Here is a 19,982-nt window from a genome sequence, read left to right on the forward strand (position 1 = left end):
TTTAGTGTTTGCAACTTCCAGTGCAGATTTTTCAACCTGATTGGTTGACGAGGTACACCACCGTTTGCCTTGTTCACACATACCAGATCATCTGCACAAAGTGTTGTATTGCATCAAATGTCCAATGACACCAAGTCTCCACTCAAAATCCCATCAGGGTAGTGAATGGCGACTATCATTGCTTATTTGCTGATCGCAAAATCCAGGCCATTACATTTTGGGGCCTACAACCACGGTATCAGTCGTGGACTTCAGATGCACTAAACTTTTCACTTTGTGTTTTCAATTTCTTCCCCTGTTCCAAAACTGTCAAATATGGTTAACTTTGAAACCACAAATTCTCTGACCTCAACAATTACTTTAAAATCTGCATACAAAGAAATCGGGGCAAATTAAATGGCAGGGGAGGAGTGTGGTTATCAAGTGGGTGAAACTAAATGCGAGAGCAATACCCCAAGAAATGCTCAGGAGAATTGCAGTATTATTCTGCAGTACTGTGCTTCTTTATTTCTAGATATTGGCATTTATTCTTTTGTGGTTATTGCTCAACCCAGCAGAATTTTCTCTTCTTTCATTGCTCCCTGAAATTTCTCCTTAAGGTAGATTCTTGTTAGGTTACAACTCCACAGTACACATTCTTTATCTATGAACTTGGTCAGGGAGAGTCAAACCTGAACCAATCCTCACACAAGTCCACACAATGCAGTTTCCAACTGAGATCAATGGAAAAAAAAATTAAGAGAAACAACCCTAGCTTATTTCCTCTCCTTACCTGCAGACACCGAAACCAATCATTGCACACCTACTTTCACTATACCCAACACACCACACGAGTACCAAACCTCCTTTGACATCTAGAAGAACAAGGGCAGCGGACATATAGTAATACCACCGCCTGCAAGTTCCCCTCCAAGCCACAAACCATCCTGATTTGGAACTATATCGCTGTCCCTTCACTGGATCAAATTCCTGGAACTCCCTCCCTCACATGATGGGTGTATCTACACCGCAGTGGTTCAAGAAGGCAGAACCAACTGCTCAAAGGCAATTAGGGATGGGCAATATCTGCTGGCCTTGCCAGCGACGCTCAAATCCCAAGAATCAATAATAAAGAAAAGAAGAAAATATCAACCTATTGGGAATAAGCCTGGGAACCTTCTGGTTTAAATGGTTGTTACATGTTCTCTTAGCCAAACTTACTAACGTTTGGGAATCAGAGAAACTTCCAACTGATTATAACCATCAAAGCTGCATATAGAAAGCGAAAGAATGAAACAAAAATTTATAAGGAAACAACTTTAAAATTAGCAATGTATTTTTAAGAGTTGGAATATTGCAGACCACTTAATCCTTAAAACTGATAAGATTCTGTCCTTGATATTAGGGCCTAACTAAATTGAATGCTTTTCAATTCACTATTATACCACGATGATGGATTATGATCAGAATACTGGAAACAACAGCATGGGAGAAGTGTGACAGCACTCTGTGGGTTTCTCCATCAATAAATCTGCTTGACTATTTTAAAGAATAGAAATTAATGGGGGACTTGATGGCATAGTGGTATTGCTGCTAGACCAAGAATCCAGGGACCCAGAATAATGCTCTGGATTCGAATCCTGCCACAGCAGTTGGTGGAAGTTGAATTCAATAAAAATCTGGAATTAAAAGTCCAATGATGACCATGAAACCATTAACTGTTGTAAAAACCCATCTGGTTCACTACCATTGTGCTAAATGGAATAGATTTCAAACAGATCTAGCAACTCAAGACTCATGAGGCACTGTGGGTCATCAGTAGCAGCAGAATTGTACTCAACGCAACTTGATGGCCTGGCATATCCCCCACACTACCATTACAATCAAGCCAGGGAATCAACCCAGGTTCAATGTCCCAGACAACGGCTATGGGCTCCGACAATATTCCGGCAATAGTACTTATGCTCCAGAACTTGCTCTAGCCAAGCTTTTCCAGTACAGCTACAACACTAGCATCTGCCCGACTATGTGGAAAATTGCCCAGGTATGTCTTGTACACAAAAAGCAGGACAAATCCAATCTAGCCAATTACCGCCCCATCAGTCTACTCTCCATCATCAGTAAAGTAATGGAAGGGGTCATCAACAGTGTTATCAAGCAGCACTCGCTTAGCAATAACCTGCTCACTAACGTCCAGTTTGGGTTCTGTCAGGGCCACTCAGCTCCTGACCTAATTACAGCCTTGGTTCAAACATGGGCAAAAGAACTGAACTCCTAAGGTGAAGTGAGGGTGACTGCTCTTAACATTAAGGCAGCACTTGACCAAGTGTGGCATCAAGGAGCCCTAGCAAAACTGGAGTAAATGGGAATCAGGAGAAAAACTCCCCAATGGTTGGAGCCATACCTAGCACAAAGGAAGATAGTTGTGGCTGTTGGAGGTCAATCATCTCAATTCTCGGCCCTACCATCTTCAGTTGCTTCATCAGTGATCTTCCTTCCATCGTGAGGTCAGAAGTGGGGATGTTCATTGATGATTGCACAACGTTCAGCGACTCCTCAGATACTGAAGTAGTCCATGTCCAAATGCAGCAAGACCTGGACAATATTCAGGCTTGGGCTGACAAGTAGCAAGTAACATTTGTGCCAAGTGCCAACAAGAGAGAATCTAATCAATGTCCCTTGATGTTCAATGGCATTACCATCACTGAATCCCCCACTACCAGCATCCTGAGGGCTTACCATTGATCAGAAACTAAAATGGACAAGCCAATAAATACTATGGCTACAAGAGCAAGTCAGAGCCTGGGAATCCTGCAGCGAGTAACTCACCTTCTGCCTCCCCAAAGCCTGTCCACCATCTACAAGTCACAAGTCAGGAGTGTGATGGAATATTCCCCAGTTGCCACAACACACAAGCTTGACACAGTCCATGACAAAGCAGCCCACTTGATTGGCACCACATCCACAAACATTCACTCCCTCCACCACCGACACACAGTAGCAGCATTATGTACCATCTACAAGGTGCGTTGCAGGAATTCACCAAGGCTCCTTAGATAGCACCTTCCAAACCTATGACCACTACCATCTAGAAGGAACAAGGACAGTAGATAGATGGGAACAGCACCACCTGGAAATTCCCCTCCAAGTCATTCACCATCCTGACTTGGAAATATATCACTGTTCCTTCACTGTCGCTGGGTTAAAATCCTGGAACTTCCTTCCTAACAGGACTGCAGGTGTACCTATATCACATGGATTGCAGCGTTTCAAGAAGACAGCTTACCAACACTTTCTCAAGGGCAACTAGGGATGAGCAATAAATGCTGGCCCAGCCAGCGAAGCCCACATCCCATGAATAAATAAGAATAATCTGCTCTCAGCTTGGCCAAAGTCACTCTCTAACTAACTAGTATGCACACAAATGCAAGATGGCAAACTGACCATGTGCTAAGTGTCAAGAAGATATAATAATTCTCAATGCTACTGGAATTTATTATAAAATAAAGTAATAGTGGGATGTGTGTGTGTACACGAGAGAGATTTAATTGAATTAGAGGCAACCAGTCTGGGTGCTTTAATCTAAGTGAGGGTAGGTTTGAAATGTTAATTTGGTAAACATGGGTGTCAAGGGAACATTTGCATTTTTAAATAAACCATGCTAGATTGTTTTCAAAGGAGGGGTGAAATGTGTCACCTAGCCAGGTGAAGTTTAGAAACAGTGTGTTTATTTTTCCCAAAGATTACTGGTAAAACTTGGCACTATGAGGGGTCTTATTATCAGGTGGATAAAGTTCAGAGACAAAGTGAAACAATGGGTATTTGCATTCAAAGAGGAAGATATGTATAAAGAAGGGACAATGACTGTATGTAAGGGGAAGGCATTTTTAAGATCTTACTAGTATGAAAAGCCTTCAGCATCTATGGCTCAAGCTGCTGTCTTCACACGACTAAAGTTAAGAAAACTCACTTGGAAGTTGACTTGTTCAGGGTGTCATGTTTCTTTACCTGGGTCTTCTAAAATCTGTGTGTCTTACTGTTGCCTTAATGAAAATCTAACTGGGAGGTAGATTGAGTGGGAGATTTAAAAGTAATCATAGTAGTAATTTGTAAATCTATGTATATATTTAAAATCATTTCTCTTATTAATAAACGTTAATCTAGTTTTATAAAAACCTATAAGACTTGGTGGTCTTATTACTGAATTCAAGGCATGCATCTCGAAATTTATACAAATTGAAAATTAGTTGTGACAGTTGCTTCAAGTTTCCCTCTGGGATTTGAACAGATCAGCGTTTATCATCTGCTGTGTCATAACACAGCCATGGCCAAAAACCCACAATCCGACACGACAGTCACATCTACAATAATACATCAGTAACAGATAAAAGCTGTACTGGAAAGCAGCACTAACACAGGTAAGCATGAGCATTTATATCTTGGTGTACGTTGTCGGCATCAATACTCAGTTCTGTGGAATTCGCATCTTTCCCCAAAGTGTGAAACATTTCTTTCATTTGTCTGTACTGACCAAGTCCAAATATCAACACATTCATTACAAACATTTCAATACAGTTTTTGTTTTCTGCCAGTTTTTTCCTTATGCCTAGGAACTAGAGGTTAAAAAATGAGGGGTGATCTCATTGAAACATATACAATTCTTACAGGGCTCAACAGGGTAGGTGCAGGGGGGAATATTTTCCTTGGCTTGCTGGTAGGGGGGGGGGGGGGGGTGTTGGTCTATAACCAGTAGGGGCAGTCTCAGAATAAGGGGTAGGCTACTTAAGATTGAGATGAAGAGGTATTTCTTCAGAGGGTGGTGGATCTTTGGAATTCTTTACCCCAGAGGGCTGTGAAGGCTCAGCTGTTGATTATGATGTAGGCAGAGATCAACAAAATTCTATATATTAAAAACACCAAGCATTATGGGGATAGTACAGGAAAACGGCATTCAGGTAGAAGATCAGTCATGATTTAGTTGAATAGTGGAGCAGGCTCAAGGGACCAAATAGACAACTACTGTTCCTATGTTCCCAAATGAATTAAGCATTTTGCATGCATACTTTGACAAACAACATTTGAGCTGCACAGGGTTCACGTAAAATGCTCACTTTCTCATAGCTTAGAGTAATTAGCAAAAAGTCACGGGGATTGTAATGAAAAAAGAATTTGCATTTATAAAAATTCCTCATCTTTTTCTCTCTCAATCATCCCAAAAGCACTTCAGCTACAAGTTGTCACACAGCCGATTCATCAGCAAAACCACTCTTTCACCTCCAAAATATCACCTTCCTCCACCCCAGAAACCTCAATCCATGCTTTTAATCGTATTATAACTGGGTTTTCCTAACCCTTTCCTTATCTGAAAATGTACGAAATAGCAATCGGCCACAGGGTCCCTATCCCGCTCTGCCATTCAATAAGATTATGGCTGATCTTCTACCTAAACTCCATCTCCCCACCCTATCCACATTGAGAACCATAGAATGATTGCAGCACAGGAAGCCATTCTGCCCGTCGTGTCCACATCAGTTCTCTGCAAGAGCACTCAGCTAGTTCCGCACACATACAAATTCTCTCTCTTCAGGTGTTTATTCAATTCACTTTTTTGAAAACCATGATTGTATCTGCCTCCAGCACACTCTTAGGCTGTGCATTCCAGATCTTAACCACTTGCAGTGCAAAAAGCTTTTCCTCGTGTGGCTTTTGGTTCTTTTGCCAACCACCTTAAATAAGTGTCCTATGGTTCTCAATCCTTCCACCAATGGGAACAGTTTCTCCCTTTCCACTCTGTCCTGACCCCCACATGGTTTTGAATACCTCCATCAAATCTTCTCTCAAACTTCTCTTCGCAAAGGAGAATAATCCCAGCTTCTCCAATCTATCCTCATAACTTAAGGCCTTCAACCTTGGAACCATTCTTGTAAATCTTTTCTGCACCCTCTCCAAATCCCTTCACATCCTTCCTAAATTGCCTTGATTCTCTTAGTGCCCAAAAATTTATCACTCTCGGTGTTTAAAGTACTCAATAATGGAGCATCCTCAACCCTCTGAAGTAGAAAATTCCAAACATTCACAACCCTCTTAGTGAATAAATTTCATCTCATCTCAGTCCTAAATTGCCAACCCTTAGTCTGAGACTATGACTCCCCAAGTCATAGTCAGGGGAAATGAACCCCTCAGTATTTACCCTGTCAAGCCCTATAAGAATTTCATGCTTCAATGAACTCATCTCTCATTTTTCTGAATTTCAAAGAATATAGATCAATTTCTTTCACAGACCATCTTCCCTGCATTCTAATTCTAAAACTGCAAATAAATAATCGCAGAACACATCTTCATCAACACTAAAGCCTACATCATCATTGCCTGTGTCAACAACAAGCTCCATCAGCTTTGTGTTCCATTAAATCTACTTCAAGATTCTTATCCTCTGCTTTAAGTGCCCAAGCTCCTCATACCTCTCTAACTGCAGTCTCCAATCTCATACCCCTACATTCACCCTCTGTTTTCCCGACACAGCTCTTCTCATTCTTCATTTCCTCCACCTCACTGCCAGACACTTCTTCAGCCCTTTTACTCCTGACATCTGAAACATTCTTTCAGTGCCTTTGCACACACCTGAATCATTTGCTTTACAGCTGCATTGCTCATCTCCTCCGCCTACCACCCCCCGGTTCCCCTGCTCAGTGTAAACCCCTGTTTAGCACTCATATCTCTGTACGTAATTAACAGAATGGAAATGCAAGTTACTGTTATGTGACCGAAAAGAGCAAGTGTTTTGTGCAGCAAAACTGAAAGACAGATGTAGTAATACCCTCATGATTGCGATGAAGTGCCAGCACAGATTGTGTGCTCAGGTCCCTGAATCGACTCAGAATGCCACCAGCTGGGGCGTGAAGCAGGGAATCGTTTCAATCATTAGAGCCGAGCTCATCAATAATATTTATTTTCACTCAATGTGATCTGTACTGAACATGGGTTAAGTCACAGTTAACTTCTCTTCATAGTAGTCTTACACAAATGAAGCTTCATGCAGCTTTCCCAGGCTAGCAGAACTCTGAGTACTAAAGTTTTGTTGAATGTAAAATGTACTGATGGCCTGCACTTTTTCAGGGAAGTGGTGTTAATTGGGTAGCTTTTTCAAAGCATTGGTACAGACATGATTGGCCTCGTTCTGTGCTGTCCATGATAAGCTGTAACAAAATGTTACGGAAATATGTACAACTATGGAGTTCTGACAGAGAAGTGCGAGTAGTAGTAACTCCCCAAATATTTAAAATAAATTCATAATTATGAATTTTTAAAAGTTAGTCCAAATTTTACAGCCAAAATTTCTCCTTTCCATGTCTTTAAATCTACTCTAATATGCTATAAGTTGAAACTTAGTTTAAAAATAAAAGCTGTAAATAAAAAGCTGAAATCAGTAAAAATGACCATGATGATGCCAGTCAGTCACAAAATCCAAAAGGGTTAATGTTCTTTAGGGAGGGAAACCCACTATCCCCTAGCCTCTGTGAGACTGCAGTCCCATACCAACATGGTTGGCTCTTAACTGCCCTGTGAAATGGCCTCACATACCACTCTGTTGTGTCAAGCTGCTCCTGACAGTTCAAGAAGAGGGTCCACTGTTACCTTCTTAGGGCAACAAGAGATGGACAATAAATGCCAGCCTTGCCAGCAACACCCATAGTCCAAGAATGTCTTTTTAAAAATATCTTTTGCCCATAGTCTAGTGGAAGTTTTGAACCAATGCACCAGTTAAACTTGCAGCATAAATGCACACTGAAGTAGGTATAAGATAAATCATCTTTCAAAATAAGTGCTGCTGTGCTGTTCAAAGCTAAGGCAGTGAGAATGCCTATTATTAGTACCATGTAATTAGCCTCCAACAAGTTGAATTTTATTTTATTCAAACTTTGTGGATTTTATTATTGTCACTCAACTGTGAACATTTGATCCTCACATAGTCGACAATCCTTCTCAAAAATCCACAGCGTTAAAGTACAAGATACAGACACAGGCATACAAAAAAAAGACAATAAATAACAATCCTCTCTGTATACTTCCGGAGGAATTTTTTTTGGAATAGTTGTCATCCAACAATAACCAAACAAAAATGCCACCCACACTGTTATCACTGGGACAAGCTTCATAAATATGTTTGAAACTAGTAAGCCTTCTTTGAGGTGCCACATAAGTAGACATACAACTAAGGTCAGACCTTGTGGAATCAGGGGGACAAGTAGCAGATTGGATTCAAATCTGGCTACAAAACAAAAAGATTATGGATTGAAGGTAGTTACTCAGACTGGCAAAAGTTGGGAAGTGGTGTTACACAATGATTGGTGCTGGGACCACTGGTGCTCTCCTGACATAAACAGCTTGGACTCAAGAATTGGAAGTACAATGTTAAAATTTGCATATAACACCAAATTTGGGAGTATACTCAATACAGAAGAGGACTGCGACAAAATCCAGAAAAACTTGCAGAATAGATGTGCAATTGGTAAATGAACTGCAACATGGATAAATGGGAAGTGGTACGTTTTGGTAGGAGTATAAGGAGATCACATACTGCTTGGAACACAAGTGTGTAAAATGGAGCAGAGGAATCGAGGGGTCCACATATCACTAAAATAATGAGAGATTAATAAAGCTATTTAAAAAACGTGTTTGTTCCTTCAGTAATAAAATTGAAAAGCAGATAAGTGACGTGAAGCTTGTATAGAACCTTAGTTAGACCACACTCAGAAGTACTTTGTACAGTTCTGCATTATAATAAACATATTAAGGCACTGGAGAAGGTTCAAAAATCATTTTATTAGGATGATATCGGAATGAAGTTATTATACCTTCAGGAAAGCTACAACAGGTTGGGGATCTTTTCACTGCAGAAAAAAATGAAGGTGTGAACTGATAAAGATCTTATAATTAAAGATGATAAAGTCGATGTAGAGAAGATGTTTCCATTTCCAGAATTAATATCTATGAACACAAAATAGTCACTAATAAATCAAATAGAGAATTCAGGAGAAAAACAAGAAATAGTTGAGGCGATGAGAAATTGAAGGATAAGCTAAACATATGAGGGAGTAATGAACAGAAGGATAAATTGAGGGGATTATAAGGGTAAGTGGAAGCTCAAACACAGGCATGGAGCTGTTGGGGCAAATGGCTTGTTTCTGTGCTGCAAATAACCAAGTGCTATTTGATAACATTTTGGGAACATTTTTTGAAATCATATCTTTTCAGACAAGTGAATAATTCAGATTAAAATCAATTCTAACTTTGTACTGTAAAAATTAATTTACTGTGATAACCCAGTTTAATAATACTCATTACACAAAGGCAGAACTAGACAGCTCCATTGACTGATAGCTGGGAAGAAGGGTGCGTGGGTGGGGACGGGGTCAGTAATGGAAAGAGAATAAAATCACTCAAGTAAACATGAAGCCAGATTGTGATGGACACAATGTCCTCGATTGAAGCAATACAGTCCTGAATCCCCAGCCTTAGTCACTCAGCTGCAGATGTCAGACATCTCTCGGGAGGAAAAAAAGCGGAAATAAATAAGATCAAGTGAACTGCAACCACGAACAGTGTTTACAAGTCAGAAACAACTCGCACTCACTCCAACAATTATTCATCATAGCGCGTTGAGTTGTGACAGTCCCTTTAAAAGGGCACAATCTTCCTATTGCCAAATTAAGCACCTGACTGTGATGATGCAAATCTCAAACTACATGACTTAAGCTACAAGAAAATAGCAAAGCCTTATTCACCCACAAATGAAATGTATTCACGAAATACATAACAAAAAAGTATCCTTAGTTAAAAGAAGCAAAATTACAAGCAAATTAAAAAAAAATAAATAAGGCAAACGTCGTGGGGAAACCAACGCTGGGTCTGACAACAACTTCCTCAAGCAGGAAGTGAAAAGCTCCAGGATAAAAGCAAAACACTGCGGATGCTGGAAATCTGAAATTAAAATTAAAATAGCTGGAAAAACTCAGCAGGGGTCAGAACTGAAGAGGAGTCACACGGACTCGAAGCGCTGACTGTCTCCCTCTCCGCAGATGCTGTCAGACCTGCTGAGTTTGTGTCCCCCCCCCCCCACCCCACCCCCGGGAAAAACTCCAGTCCAACTGTGCAAATTCCCAGCTCCTGAGGAGAAAGTTGAACGTTAACCGCAGCGTTTAAAATGGAAATAAGGAGGTAAGCTCTGCCGACGTAACGCGGAACACCAAGGGCTGTGACTTCTGGTCGCCAAATCCAAGACAAAAAGCCAGGAGTTTACTGCTGGGATCCATGGGAACAGGCCCGCTCTCCGCCGCCACATTCCTGAAGCCGAATTGAGGGAATAGAACAAGGAGCCGAGCACCCCCCACCCCACAAGGCAGAGATATTCGGCCCGGAACTCTCACCCCCCTCCCCCCGGGGGTAAAGGTACTCACACAGCTGGCCAGGGAACAGAGTGCTAGGCAGGCTCCCATGGTGACTGAACCCGAGCTCTAAAACTCGCCGCTGAGGAGACGCCGTCGTAACCCGTCGCGTTCCCCTCGGTTCCCTTTTACCGGGCCTCACTCGGCCCTTTCCGGAAACACTCGGCCGCTCCGAGCCCGGGTTAACCCTTTCACCCAGCCTCACTCGGCCCTTTCCGGAAACACTCGTCCAGCTTCTCTGAAGAAGGGTCGTACGGGCTCGGAACGGTCTGTCCGCAAGAATGACCCAAACCTCCCTGTCGCTTGTCATTTTAACACTCCACCCTGCTCTCTTGCCCACATGTCTGTCCTTGGCTTGCTGCATTGTTCCAGTGAAGCCCAACGCAAACTGGAGGAACAGCACCTCATCTTCCGACTAGGCACTTTACAGCCTTCTGGACTGAATATTGAATTCAACAACTTTAGGTCTTGACCTCCATCCCCACCCCCTTTCTGTTTCTTCCCCCTTCCTTTTGTTTTTTTCCAATAATTTATATAGATTTTTCTTTTCCCACCTATTTCCATTATTTTTAAATATTTTATGCCCCCCCAACCCCACTAGAGCTATACCTTGAGTGCCCTACCATCCATTCTTAATTAGCACATTCATTTAGATAATATCACCAACTTCAACACCTCGTGTTCTTTTGTTCTTTTGTCTGTGACATCTTTTGATTATCTGCTTCTATTACTGCTTGCTTGTCCCTACAACCTCACCAGCCCCCTCCACTTCTCTCCCCCCACCCAACCACACCCCCCCCCCCTCCCCACCTTAAACCAGCTTATATTTCACCCCTTTCCTAATATTCACTCAGTTCTGTTGAAGGGTCATGAGGACTCGAAACGTCAACTCTTTTCTTCACCGCCGATGCTGCCAGACCTGCTGAGTTTTTCCAGGTATTTCTGTTTTTGTTTTGGATTTCCAGCATCCGCAGTTTTCTGTTTTTATCTCGGAACATTAACCCTGTTCCTCGCCCCTGCAGGCGCTGTCAGATCTGCTGAGTTTTTCCAGCATTTTCTGTTTTTATTATCTAGGGAAAGCTTAGCAGACTGGCAGCATCTATGGTGAGAAAAACAGAGTTAATGTTTCGAGTCCGTATGACTCTTTTTCAGAGCGAAAGAAAAATTGAAATGTGATGGATTTTAACAATGGTTAAGAGGTGGTGGAGAAAATAGGTCAGGGACAGCTGGGACCTAAGGAGAAATTTGACAAAGATGCCATGGACACAGGACAAAGGAGGTATTAATGCTAGCATTAAAGACCAAAGAAAGTGCTGATAGTGGCATGAAGGTAAGATAGCAGAAGGTGTTAATAGCAGAAGAAGAGTCAGTGCTCTGTGAAGGCAAAACATAAGAACGCGTTGCAGCTGGCCGGGATTTGGGGGGGGGGGGGGGCGTGGTGGCGAGAAGGCGTTGAGGGAGGAAAAAAATATTTTAAAATGAATAAATCAATAAAAATAAAAAATTGGATTAAAAGGGTAAAGATGGAGGAGAGGGTTCATGGTCTGAAGTTGTTGAACTGAATGTTAAGTCCAGAAGGCTGTAAGGTGCCTAATCAGAAGATGAGGTGCTGTTCCTCCAGTTTTCATTGGACTTCACTGGAACATTGCAGCAGACCAAGGACATACTTGTGGGCACGAGAGCTAGATGGTATGTTGAAGTGGCAAGTGACAGGAAGGCCTGAGTCATGCTTGTAGGCTGAGGGAAGGTGTTTTGCAAAGCACTCACCCAGTCTGCGTTTAGTCTGTCCAATGTAGAGGAAACCACATTGGGAGTAGCAAATACAGTGGAACAAATTGAAGGAGGTACAAGTGCTGCTTCACCTGAAAGGAATGTTTGGAGCCTTGGACGGTGAGGAAGGAGGAAGTAAAGAGGCAGACGTTGCATCTTCTGCGATTGCATGGGAACGTTCTGTGGGAAAGGGATGAGGAAATGGGGGTGATGAAGAGGTGGACCAGGGTGTCATGGAGGGAACAGTTCCTACGGAATGCTGACGGGGAAGGGGGGGTGAGGGGAAGATGTATTTTGTGGTGGCATCATGCTGGAGTGGCGGAAATGCAAGAGGATGATCCTTTGAATGCGGAGGCTGGTGGGGTGAAAAGTGTGAAGCTTGCCATTTCAACACACCATCTTGCTCTCATGCCCACCTGTCCGTCCTTAGCCTGCTGCAATGTTCCAGAGAAGTCCAACACAAACCGGAGGAACAGCACCCCATCTTCTGATGAGGCACTTTACAGCCTTCTGAACTTAACATTGAGTTCAAGAACTTCAGACCATGAACTGTCTCCTCCATCCTTACCCTTTTTTTAATCCAATTATTTCTTATTTTTATTTATTTATTCATTTAATTTTTTTATCTATACACCCCCTAACAGTGCCATCTGTAACTTGTTCTTATATTTTGCTTTCAAGAGCGCTGACCCGTCTTCTGCTACCTTAACTTAATGACACTATCAGCACCTTCTTTAATCTTTAACACTGCCATTAACACTCCCTTTGTCCTGTGTCCATGACATATTTGTCAAATTTCTCCTTAGTTCTCACCTATCCCTGACCTTCTAGTTTCTCCACCTGCTCCACCCCCTCTTAAACAATATAACATCCATCACATTTTTACTTCTTTTTAGCTCTTGAAGAAGAGTCATACAGACTTGAAGCGTTAATTCTGTCTGCAGCCAGACCTGCTGAGTTTGTCCAGTATTTTCTGTTTATGTTTCAGATTTCCAGTATCCATAGTATTTTGCTTTTATCTTAGCTCCGATTCTGTTCACTGAGCCTCACTTGGCTCTTTCTGGAAACACTCGGCATCTCCGAGTTTGCCTTCAACTTGGACTCAGCAGCACCATTGGCAGGCACCTTTCGCCATCATAACAAAAGTGATTGCGCACACACTGCTGCCTATGGGCGGGGATGACCTCAGCCCAAACGCTCCTTAGTCATAGAAAGACAATCAGGCATAGACTAGAATAACCTGTTCGTCCTCACACATCTGAGTCAGAAGGTTGTATGCCGAAGTCTCACTTCAGAGATTGGAGCCCATAATCTACACTAACACTCCAGTGCAGTGATGGTAAATAATGGCATCATATCTTTCAGCTGAGATAGTGGAAACCCATCAGGCCTTTTAGTTGGATACAAAAGATTCCATGACACCATTCAAAAGAGCAGAGGTTTATTCCTCCCCAACCCCCTCCCCGGAAAAGATTTATCCCTCAAACGACATTCTCTCTCTCTCTCTCAAACTCCCTCTCTTCAGGTACCATGCCCTAAGAGGGCATTGTGTCCATGCAGCTCCATGTTAATCTTGCTCTAAATGCATGGATCATCTGCGTTGGTCGTATGTTCATCCAATTTGCCAGGCTCTTTAGAAAGATCGTTCTTTGTTTACCTCAACCTCTTTTACCACTGATCTTTCCCATCAGCATCGGACTTTCTAAATCATGACTTCATATTACATTTGCAAGAAATTCCAACTGTCGCTTCCTGATCTTGGTGACCAAAGATCTTTTGGTCTCAGATTTTACTAGCACCTCTTCATTGGTAATGTGACTTTCCAAGATATCATTATTCATTATTCACCTCAACAACCACAACTCTGCAGCCTCAATTCTTCACTGATTGTTCAACACTTGTTTCTGTATGTCAAAATTGGTGTGATGTAGCTTTGCAGAATTCTCAGCTTTGTTTTCATGGCTAATTTTGAGTTGATCATAATCTTTTTCAGTTTTTGAAATGTATAGTTGGCTATTCCAATCATTTCTCTTATTTCTTGGTCACAATTTCTGTCTGTTAACATATACAAGTGTGAAAATGTTAATCAAACCTTTTAGATCTTTTCATTCTACACTGTGATCTTACATTCTGGTGTGATTTTCTTTTTGGACACTACTAGACATTTATTTCCTTACAATTTATGCTCAGCTCTTTCTTCTCACTTTCACTCACTTCTCCATCCAAAATCATTTGCAGTTTCTCCTCAGTGTTGGTAATAAGAAAGGTGTCATTGGTGTATCTTATATCACTATCGTTGTAACTTCCAACTAATAATCCAGAAAGGTCTTCAATCTGTCTACTTATGAACATACGAGCATATGAAATAAGAACAGAAGTAGGCCATTCGGCCCCTTGAACCTGCTCTGCCATCCATTAAGATCATGGCTGATCTGTTTGTGTTTCAAATTCCACATTCCTATCTACCCCCGATAACCTTTGATTCCCTTGCCCAGCAAGAATCTATCTGCCTCTACCTTAAAAATATTCAACGACCCTGCCTCCAGCACCTTCTGAGGCAGAAAGTTCCAAAGTTGCACAACCGTCTGAGAGAAAAAAATTCTTCTCCTCTCTGTCGTAAAAGGATGACCCCTACTTTTAAAACAGTGCCCCCTAGTTCAGGACTCACCCACCATAGGAAACATCCTTTCCATGTCACCTTGTCGAGACCATTTAGGATCTTATATACTTAATCAAGTCACCCTTCACTCTTCTAAACTTGAGTGGAAACAAGCCCAGTCTGTCCAATTTGCCCTCACAAGGCATCTCGCTCATTCCAGGTATCAGTCTAGTAAACTTCCTCTGAACCGCCTCCTACACATTTACATCCTTTCTTAAATAAGGAAACCAAAATTGCACACAGTATTTGAGAAGTGGTCTCACCCAGCCTTTTATAATTAAAACATAACATCCTTACTTTTATGTTAAATTCCTCTCATAAGAAATATAGCATTCCATTAGCCTTCTTAATTACCTGCTGTACATGCAAACTAACGTTTTGTGACTCATGCACTAGAACACCTAGATCCCTCTGCACCTCGGAATTCTGCAGTTGTTCTCTGTTTAAGTAATGCTCTGCTTTTTTATTCTTCCTGCCAAAGTGAACAACTTCACATTTTCCCACATTATACTCCATCTGCCTTATTTTTGCCCACTCACTCAACCTAAATATATCTATCTATAACCTCCTTTGTCCTCTTCACAAAATACTTTCCTACCTATCTTTGTGTCATCTGCAAATTTAACTACCATGCCTTCTCTCCCCTCAGCTAAGTCATTGATATAAATTGTAACAATTTGGGGCCCCAACAAAGATCCCCGCAGGACTCCACTCGTCACATCCTATCAATCAGAAAAAGACCCATTTATGCATCTGCTTTCTGCCAGCCAGCCAATCTTGCCAATATGTTACCCCCTACACCATGAGCTTTTCTTTTCCGCAATAACCTTTGATGTGAGACCTTATCAATGCATCTGGAAATCCAAGCACAGTACATCTTAATGCTCCCCCTTATCTACAGCTCATGTTACTCCTTTAAAGAACTCCAGTAAATTGGTTAAACCTGATTTCCCTTTCACATATCCATGCTGACTCTTCCCGGTTGCCTTGAGTATTTTTAAGTGCCCAGCTATAACCTCTTTAATGATTGATTCTAACAACTTCTGCACATCAAGCTTACTGGCCTAGGTTTCCTGTTTTCCACCTCTGTCCCTTCTTGAATAGAGGGATTATATTTGCTATTTTCCAGTCTGATGGAACGTTTCCAGAATCTAGCGAATTTTGGAAAATTAATATGAACACATCTACTCCTTCATTAGCCACCTTTTTTTAAGACACTAAGTCCATCAGGATCCAAAGACTTGTCAGCCCACAACTCCATCAGTATACTCAGTACCGCTTCACAATGATGTAATTTCACCAAGTTCCTCTCTCCCTTCCAGCTCCTGATTTACAGCTATTACTGGAATGTTTTTGTATCCTCTGTCATGAGCACAGAAGCAAAATATTTAATCATTTCATCCACCATTTCCTTACTATCTACTATTAACTCCCCACTGTCACTCTCTAGAGGACCAATGCTCCCTTTACTTACTCTTTTCCTTTTTAAGTATTTGTAGAAACTGTTGATATCTGTTTTTACATTTCTAGCTAGCTTCCTCTCATACTCTAATTTCTTTCTCCTGATTAACCTGTTAGTCATTCTGTGCCATTCTTTATATTCTGAACAATCATCTGACCTGCCATTCACCTTTGCACAGTTATATGCTTTTTCCTTAAGTTTGTTGCTTTCCGTAATTTCTTTAACCAATTTTCACTATACGAATTGAATAAATCTGGGGAGAAAACACACCCTAGTCTGACCTCGCTTTCAAACTTCACAAAATTACTTAGAACATTCCCAACTTTTATGCCTGCAGTTTGTTCAATAAAGATTTCTTTTATGAGAAAAAATTTTTTCACACTGTGAGTGGTTCGGGTCTGGAATGCACTGCCTGGAAGTATGGTGGAGGCAGGTTCAATCAAGGCATTCAAAAGGGCGTTAGATGATTATTTGAATAGAAACAATGTGCAATTGTTTAGGGAAAAGGCAGTGCAAGGGCACTAGGTTATAATGCTCATTTGGAGAGCTGGTGCAAACACGATGGGCCAAATGGCCTCCTTCTGTGCCAATAAAAATTCTGTGATTCACTCTAAGATCTTTGCCATTGAGATCAAGAGACTCTAACATGATCATAAGTTCTTCATGTTTCAGCTTACCAAATGCCTTACTATAATCAATAAAATACATGAATACATCTTTTTTTCTGATAGCATTTCTCATTTCTCTAACTTCTACAAAACCACATTGGAGAGCTGAAATTTCTGCCTTTATCTTGCTCCTGGCCCTATTTATCAGAACTCGAAGAAGGACCTTAGTAACATGAGCCATCAGACTGTTAGTGTGATGGAGTTTACATTCAGTTGCTCTGGGCATTTTAGGGAGCACAATAAATGTTGATTTCCTTAAGTCTGGGATTTCTCCTGTGTCGAAACTTCATTAGAGATGAGAATCGTTTTGTCCATTCCAAAGTCTTCTAAACTTTTAATTTGTTTGGTGACTATTTCCTCTGGGCCTTTGGGCTTTATTGTTTTTCATCTTACTTATTGCTGTTCTTACTCCATCTTTCATGATCTTTGGACCATCCATGTTTTTCTTAATTGCTGGCTTTTCTTCTTGTCTGTTGTCCTCAAATAAGTCTTGTATGCATTCAGTCCAGCTTGTAAGCCCTTTGTCACTTTTCATGATAACCTATTTCCCTATGATACATGCGACAGATGGACATAGTCAATTTTTCCTGTGATTTCCCTAATGTCTTTATGCATTGTTCTTGAATCTGTGTTTTTTTGTTTTTCTATTCCTTCACGTTTTTAGTTCAACCACTTTTCCTTCTTTTCAACACATTATTGTTTGATATTTTTATTCAATTCCTGATATTTCCTTTGATCTATTTGCTTTACCTTCCTCCTCTCCTCCCTCAGGTCCAATATTTCATCTGTCGTCAATTATTGTTTGACCTCATGGCCTTTGTGATCCCAATGAAAGATGGGAAATGTGGATCGATTGGTGTACAGCGAATGATCAGGTTATTCTAAATGCCTGGTTCAAGGAGCATCCAAAAAGGGAGTACAACAGGAAAAGTCCTGGCAACATGACCAGAAATCAAATTAACTATGTGACAATAAACAGCAAATTCCAAAATGCAGTTTGACAAGTAAAGACCTACCTTGGTGCTGACTGCAGGAGTGAACATACACCTTTAGTTTGTGCCATCAAAATAAAACTGAGGAAGTTCAAAAACACAGGGACATTAAAGAGACTAGATTATGAGCTACTCAATACATAGAGTTCAATTAAAGAAAAATTTAAAGTGGAAGTTCAAAGCTGTTTTGAATAGCTTGAAAACCGAGGAAACCATTCAACATGGGACATGTTCAAAGCATCAGTGTTAGAATCATCAAAAGGCACCAAACAACATGACTAAAATAAAAGATCTGGTCATTTATTTATTTCATTGCTGTTTGTGAAAGCTTGTGCCATACAAATTGGCAGCCACTTTTCCTACATTATAACTGTGGCTACCCTTCAAAACTACTTCATTGGTTGTAAAGCACTTTGGGGTGCCTTGCAGTCATGAAAGGTGCTATATAAATGCAAACTCTTTTTTCTTTCTATTCCACCCTGATATGTTGCCCTTCACAAGTGACCTCTGTTAAAGAGAATGTGTTTCCCTGATTAAACCTCCACTTATCAATGCTCCTTCAATCTGACTAGAAACTAGTGAAAATATTGTGGCCCTGCAAACACAGAAATAATGACATTAGAAAAAGATCATCCGGTCCATCCAGCCTGCCCCTTACAACAGTGATTCCATATATTTTCACACAATATATATACTCTTCATCCCAACCAGAACCATGCAATCTTAGGTGATGGAACACACTTCTATTTTTGTTAACTATGTAATGAATCAGATGTGAAATAGAGCATTCTCTACTTTTCCCCATCAGTGTGCAGAACCTTACAAATGCTTCCCAATCTTCAACCTTACAACTGGCACAAGGAGACTTGCAGTCTGTAGGTCAGGTTGGACTTGAATTTGAAGTCCCAGCAAGAGGGACAGTATGCTAACCCCATATGGCATTGCCCCCTTTTAAATTAAAAGAATGTTTTTCTATTATAACTCTGAAAATTACATGAAGCTAAACTAAACATTACATACTGCCGAGTCTATTCAATTTAAAGATTCAATCCCAATGAAGAAATGGGCAGAAGTGACTCCCACATTCTACGGTTTACGAGACAGAAGCCTTACTGCTTGACCACCACACCAGATGCTCATTGCTCTGATTCTGAACTGGCCAGGGCTGTTATAATTGGATAATTCTATAACATATGCCACTTTCTAACAGCTTGTGTAAAGGCATTGAGTAATATTGTATTAAAACATAGGTTTGGAGGTAAAAAATTGTCTTAGGCAATGGTTTTGAATCCTGTCCTTCACTAATATTCTGTTCCATTGACATCAATCTTGTTTCAAAGTGTTCATCTCTAACATCTAGTTCTGGCAAAAGGACATTGACCTGAAACATTTGTGGTTACTTTACTCGGTGCACCTTGTGGGAAATCCACGAGATTGGGTGTAAGTTCATTTCTATACCTGCCAATCGCTTCCTTACAAAATTGCTTGTAATTTGCATTTAGAACTTTACAACAATGTAGCACCATTTTAATGAAAGAAAGAAGGGAGAACTTGCGTTTATTGAAGGAGTTTTCTGCACCTCTGGATGTCCCAAAGAGCTTTATCAGCAATGAAATACATTTGAAGTGGTGCCTTAAAGTGCTTCAATACATTCCTATAAAGTACACTGACTGTTGCTAAATAGACAAATGTGACACCAATGTGCACACATCAAGATCCAACAAGTGGTAGTGAGAGGAATAAAGAATTGATTTGTTCCTGGTGGCATTAGTTGATGGAGGAATGTTGGCCATTATACTGCGAGAACCTTTTACTTGAGAAGCGCCATAGATTCTTTAACATCCACCTGAAGCAACCGAAAGATTAGGGTTACCAACTTATGTTGAACAAATTCCTGGCAATTTGATTACGTGGCATCAGATCATATGACATCTAATCATATGACACTTGTTCACAGTTTGAAAGTGTTATTGCATTTCCCACCTAAAGATACGGTTCCCTTTAACT

At 40.9% G+C, this 19,982-nt stretch overlaps 1 protein-coding gene and 1 long non-coding RNA gene across 2 annotated transcripts in view; one reads left to right on the plus strand and one right to left on the minus strand.

Moving 5' to 3' along the window:
- Positions 1–10,617, minus strand: part of LOC121291494 (serine incorporator 1-like) — a 38,080-nt gene extending 27,463 nt beyond the window's left edge. Inside the window, exon 1 of the mRNA XM_041212756.1 lies at positions 10,437–10,617. Within this exon, the coding sequence (XP_041068690.1) occupies positions 10,437–10,475 (39 nt within the window). The 5' untranslated portion in view covers positions 10,476–10,617. The remainder of the gene's footprint in view (positions 1–10,436) is intronic.
- LOC121291495 lies at positions 10,043–19,241 on the plus strand. Its single transcript, XR_005946015.1, has 2 exons — positions 10,043–10,197; positions 17,755–19,241. It is a non-coding gene; the product is annotated as an uncharacterized LOC121291495 (long non-coding RNA).
- The last annotated feature ends 741 nt before the right edge of the window (positions 19,242–19,982 follow it).

Source organism: Carcharodon carcharias, chromosome 19 (genome assembly GCF_017639515.1).
Source record: "Carcharodon carcharias isolate sCarCar2 chromosome 19, sCarCar2.pri, whole genome shotgun sequence".
Lineage (NCBI taxonomy): Eukaryota > Metazoa > Chordata > Chondrichthyes > Lamniformes > Lamnidae > Carcharodon > Carcharodon carcharias.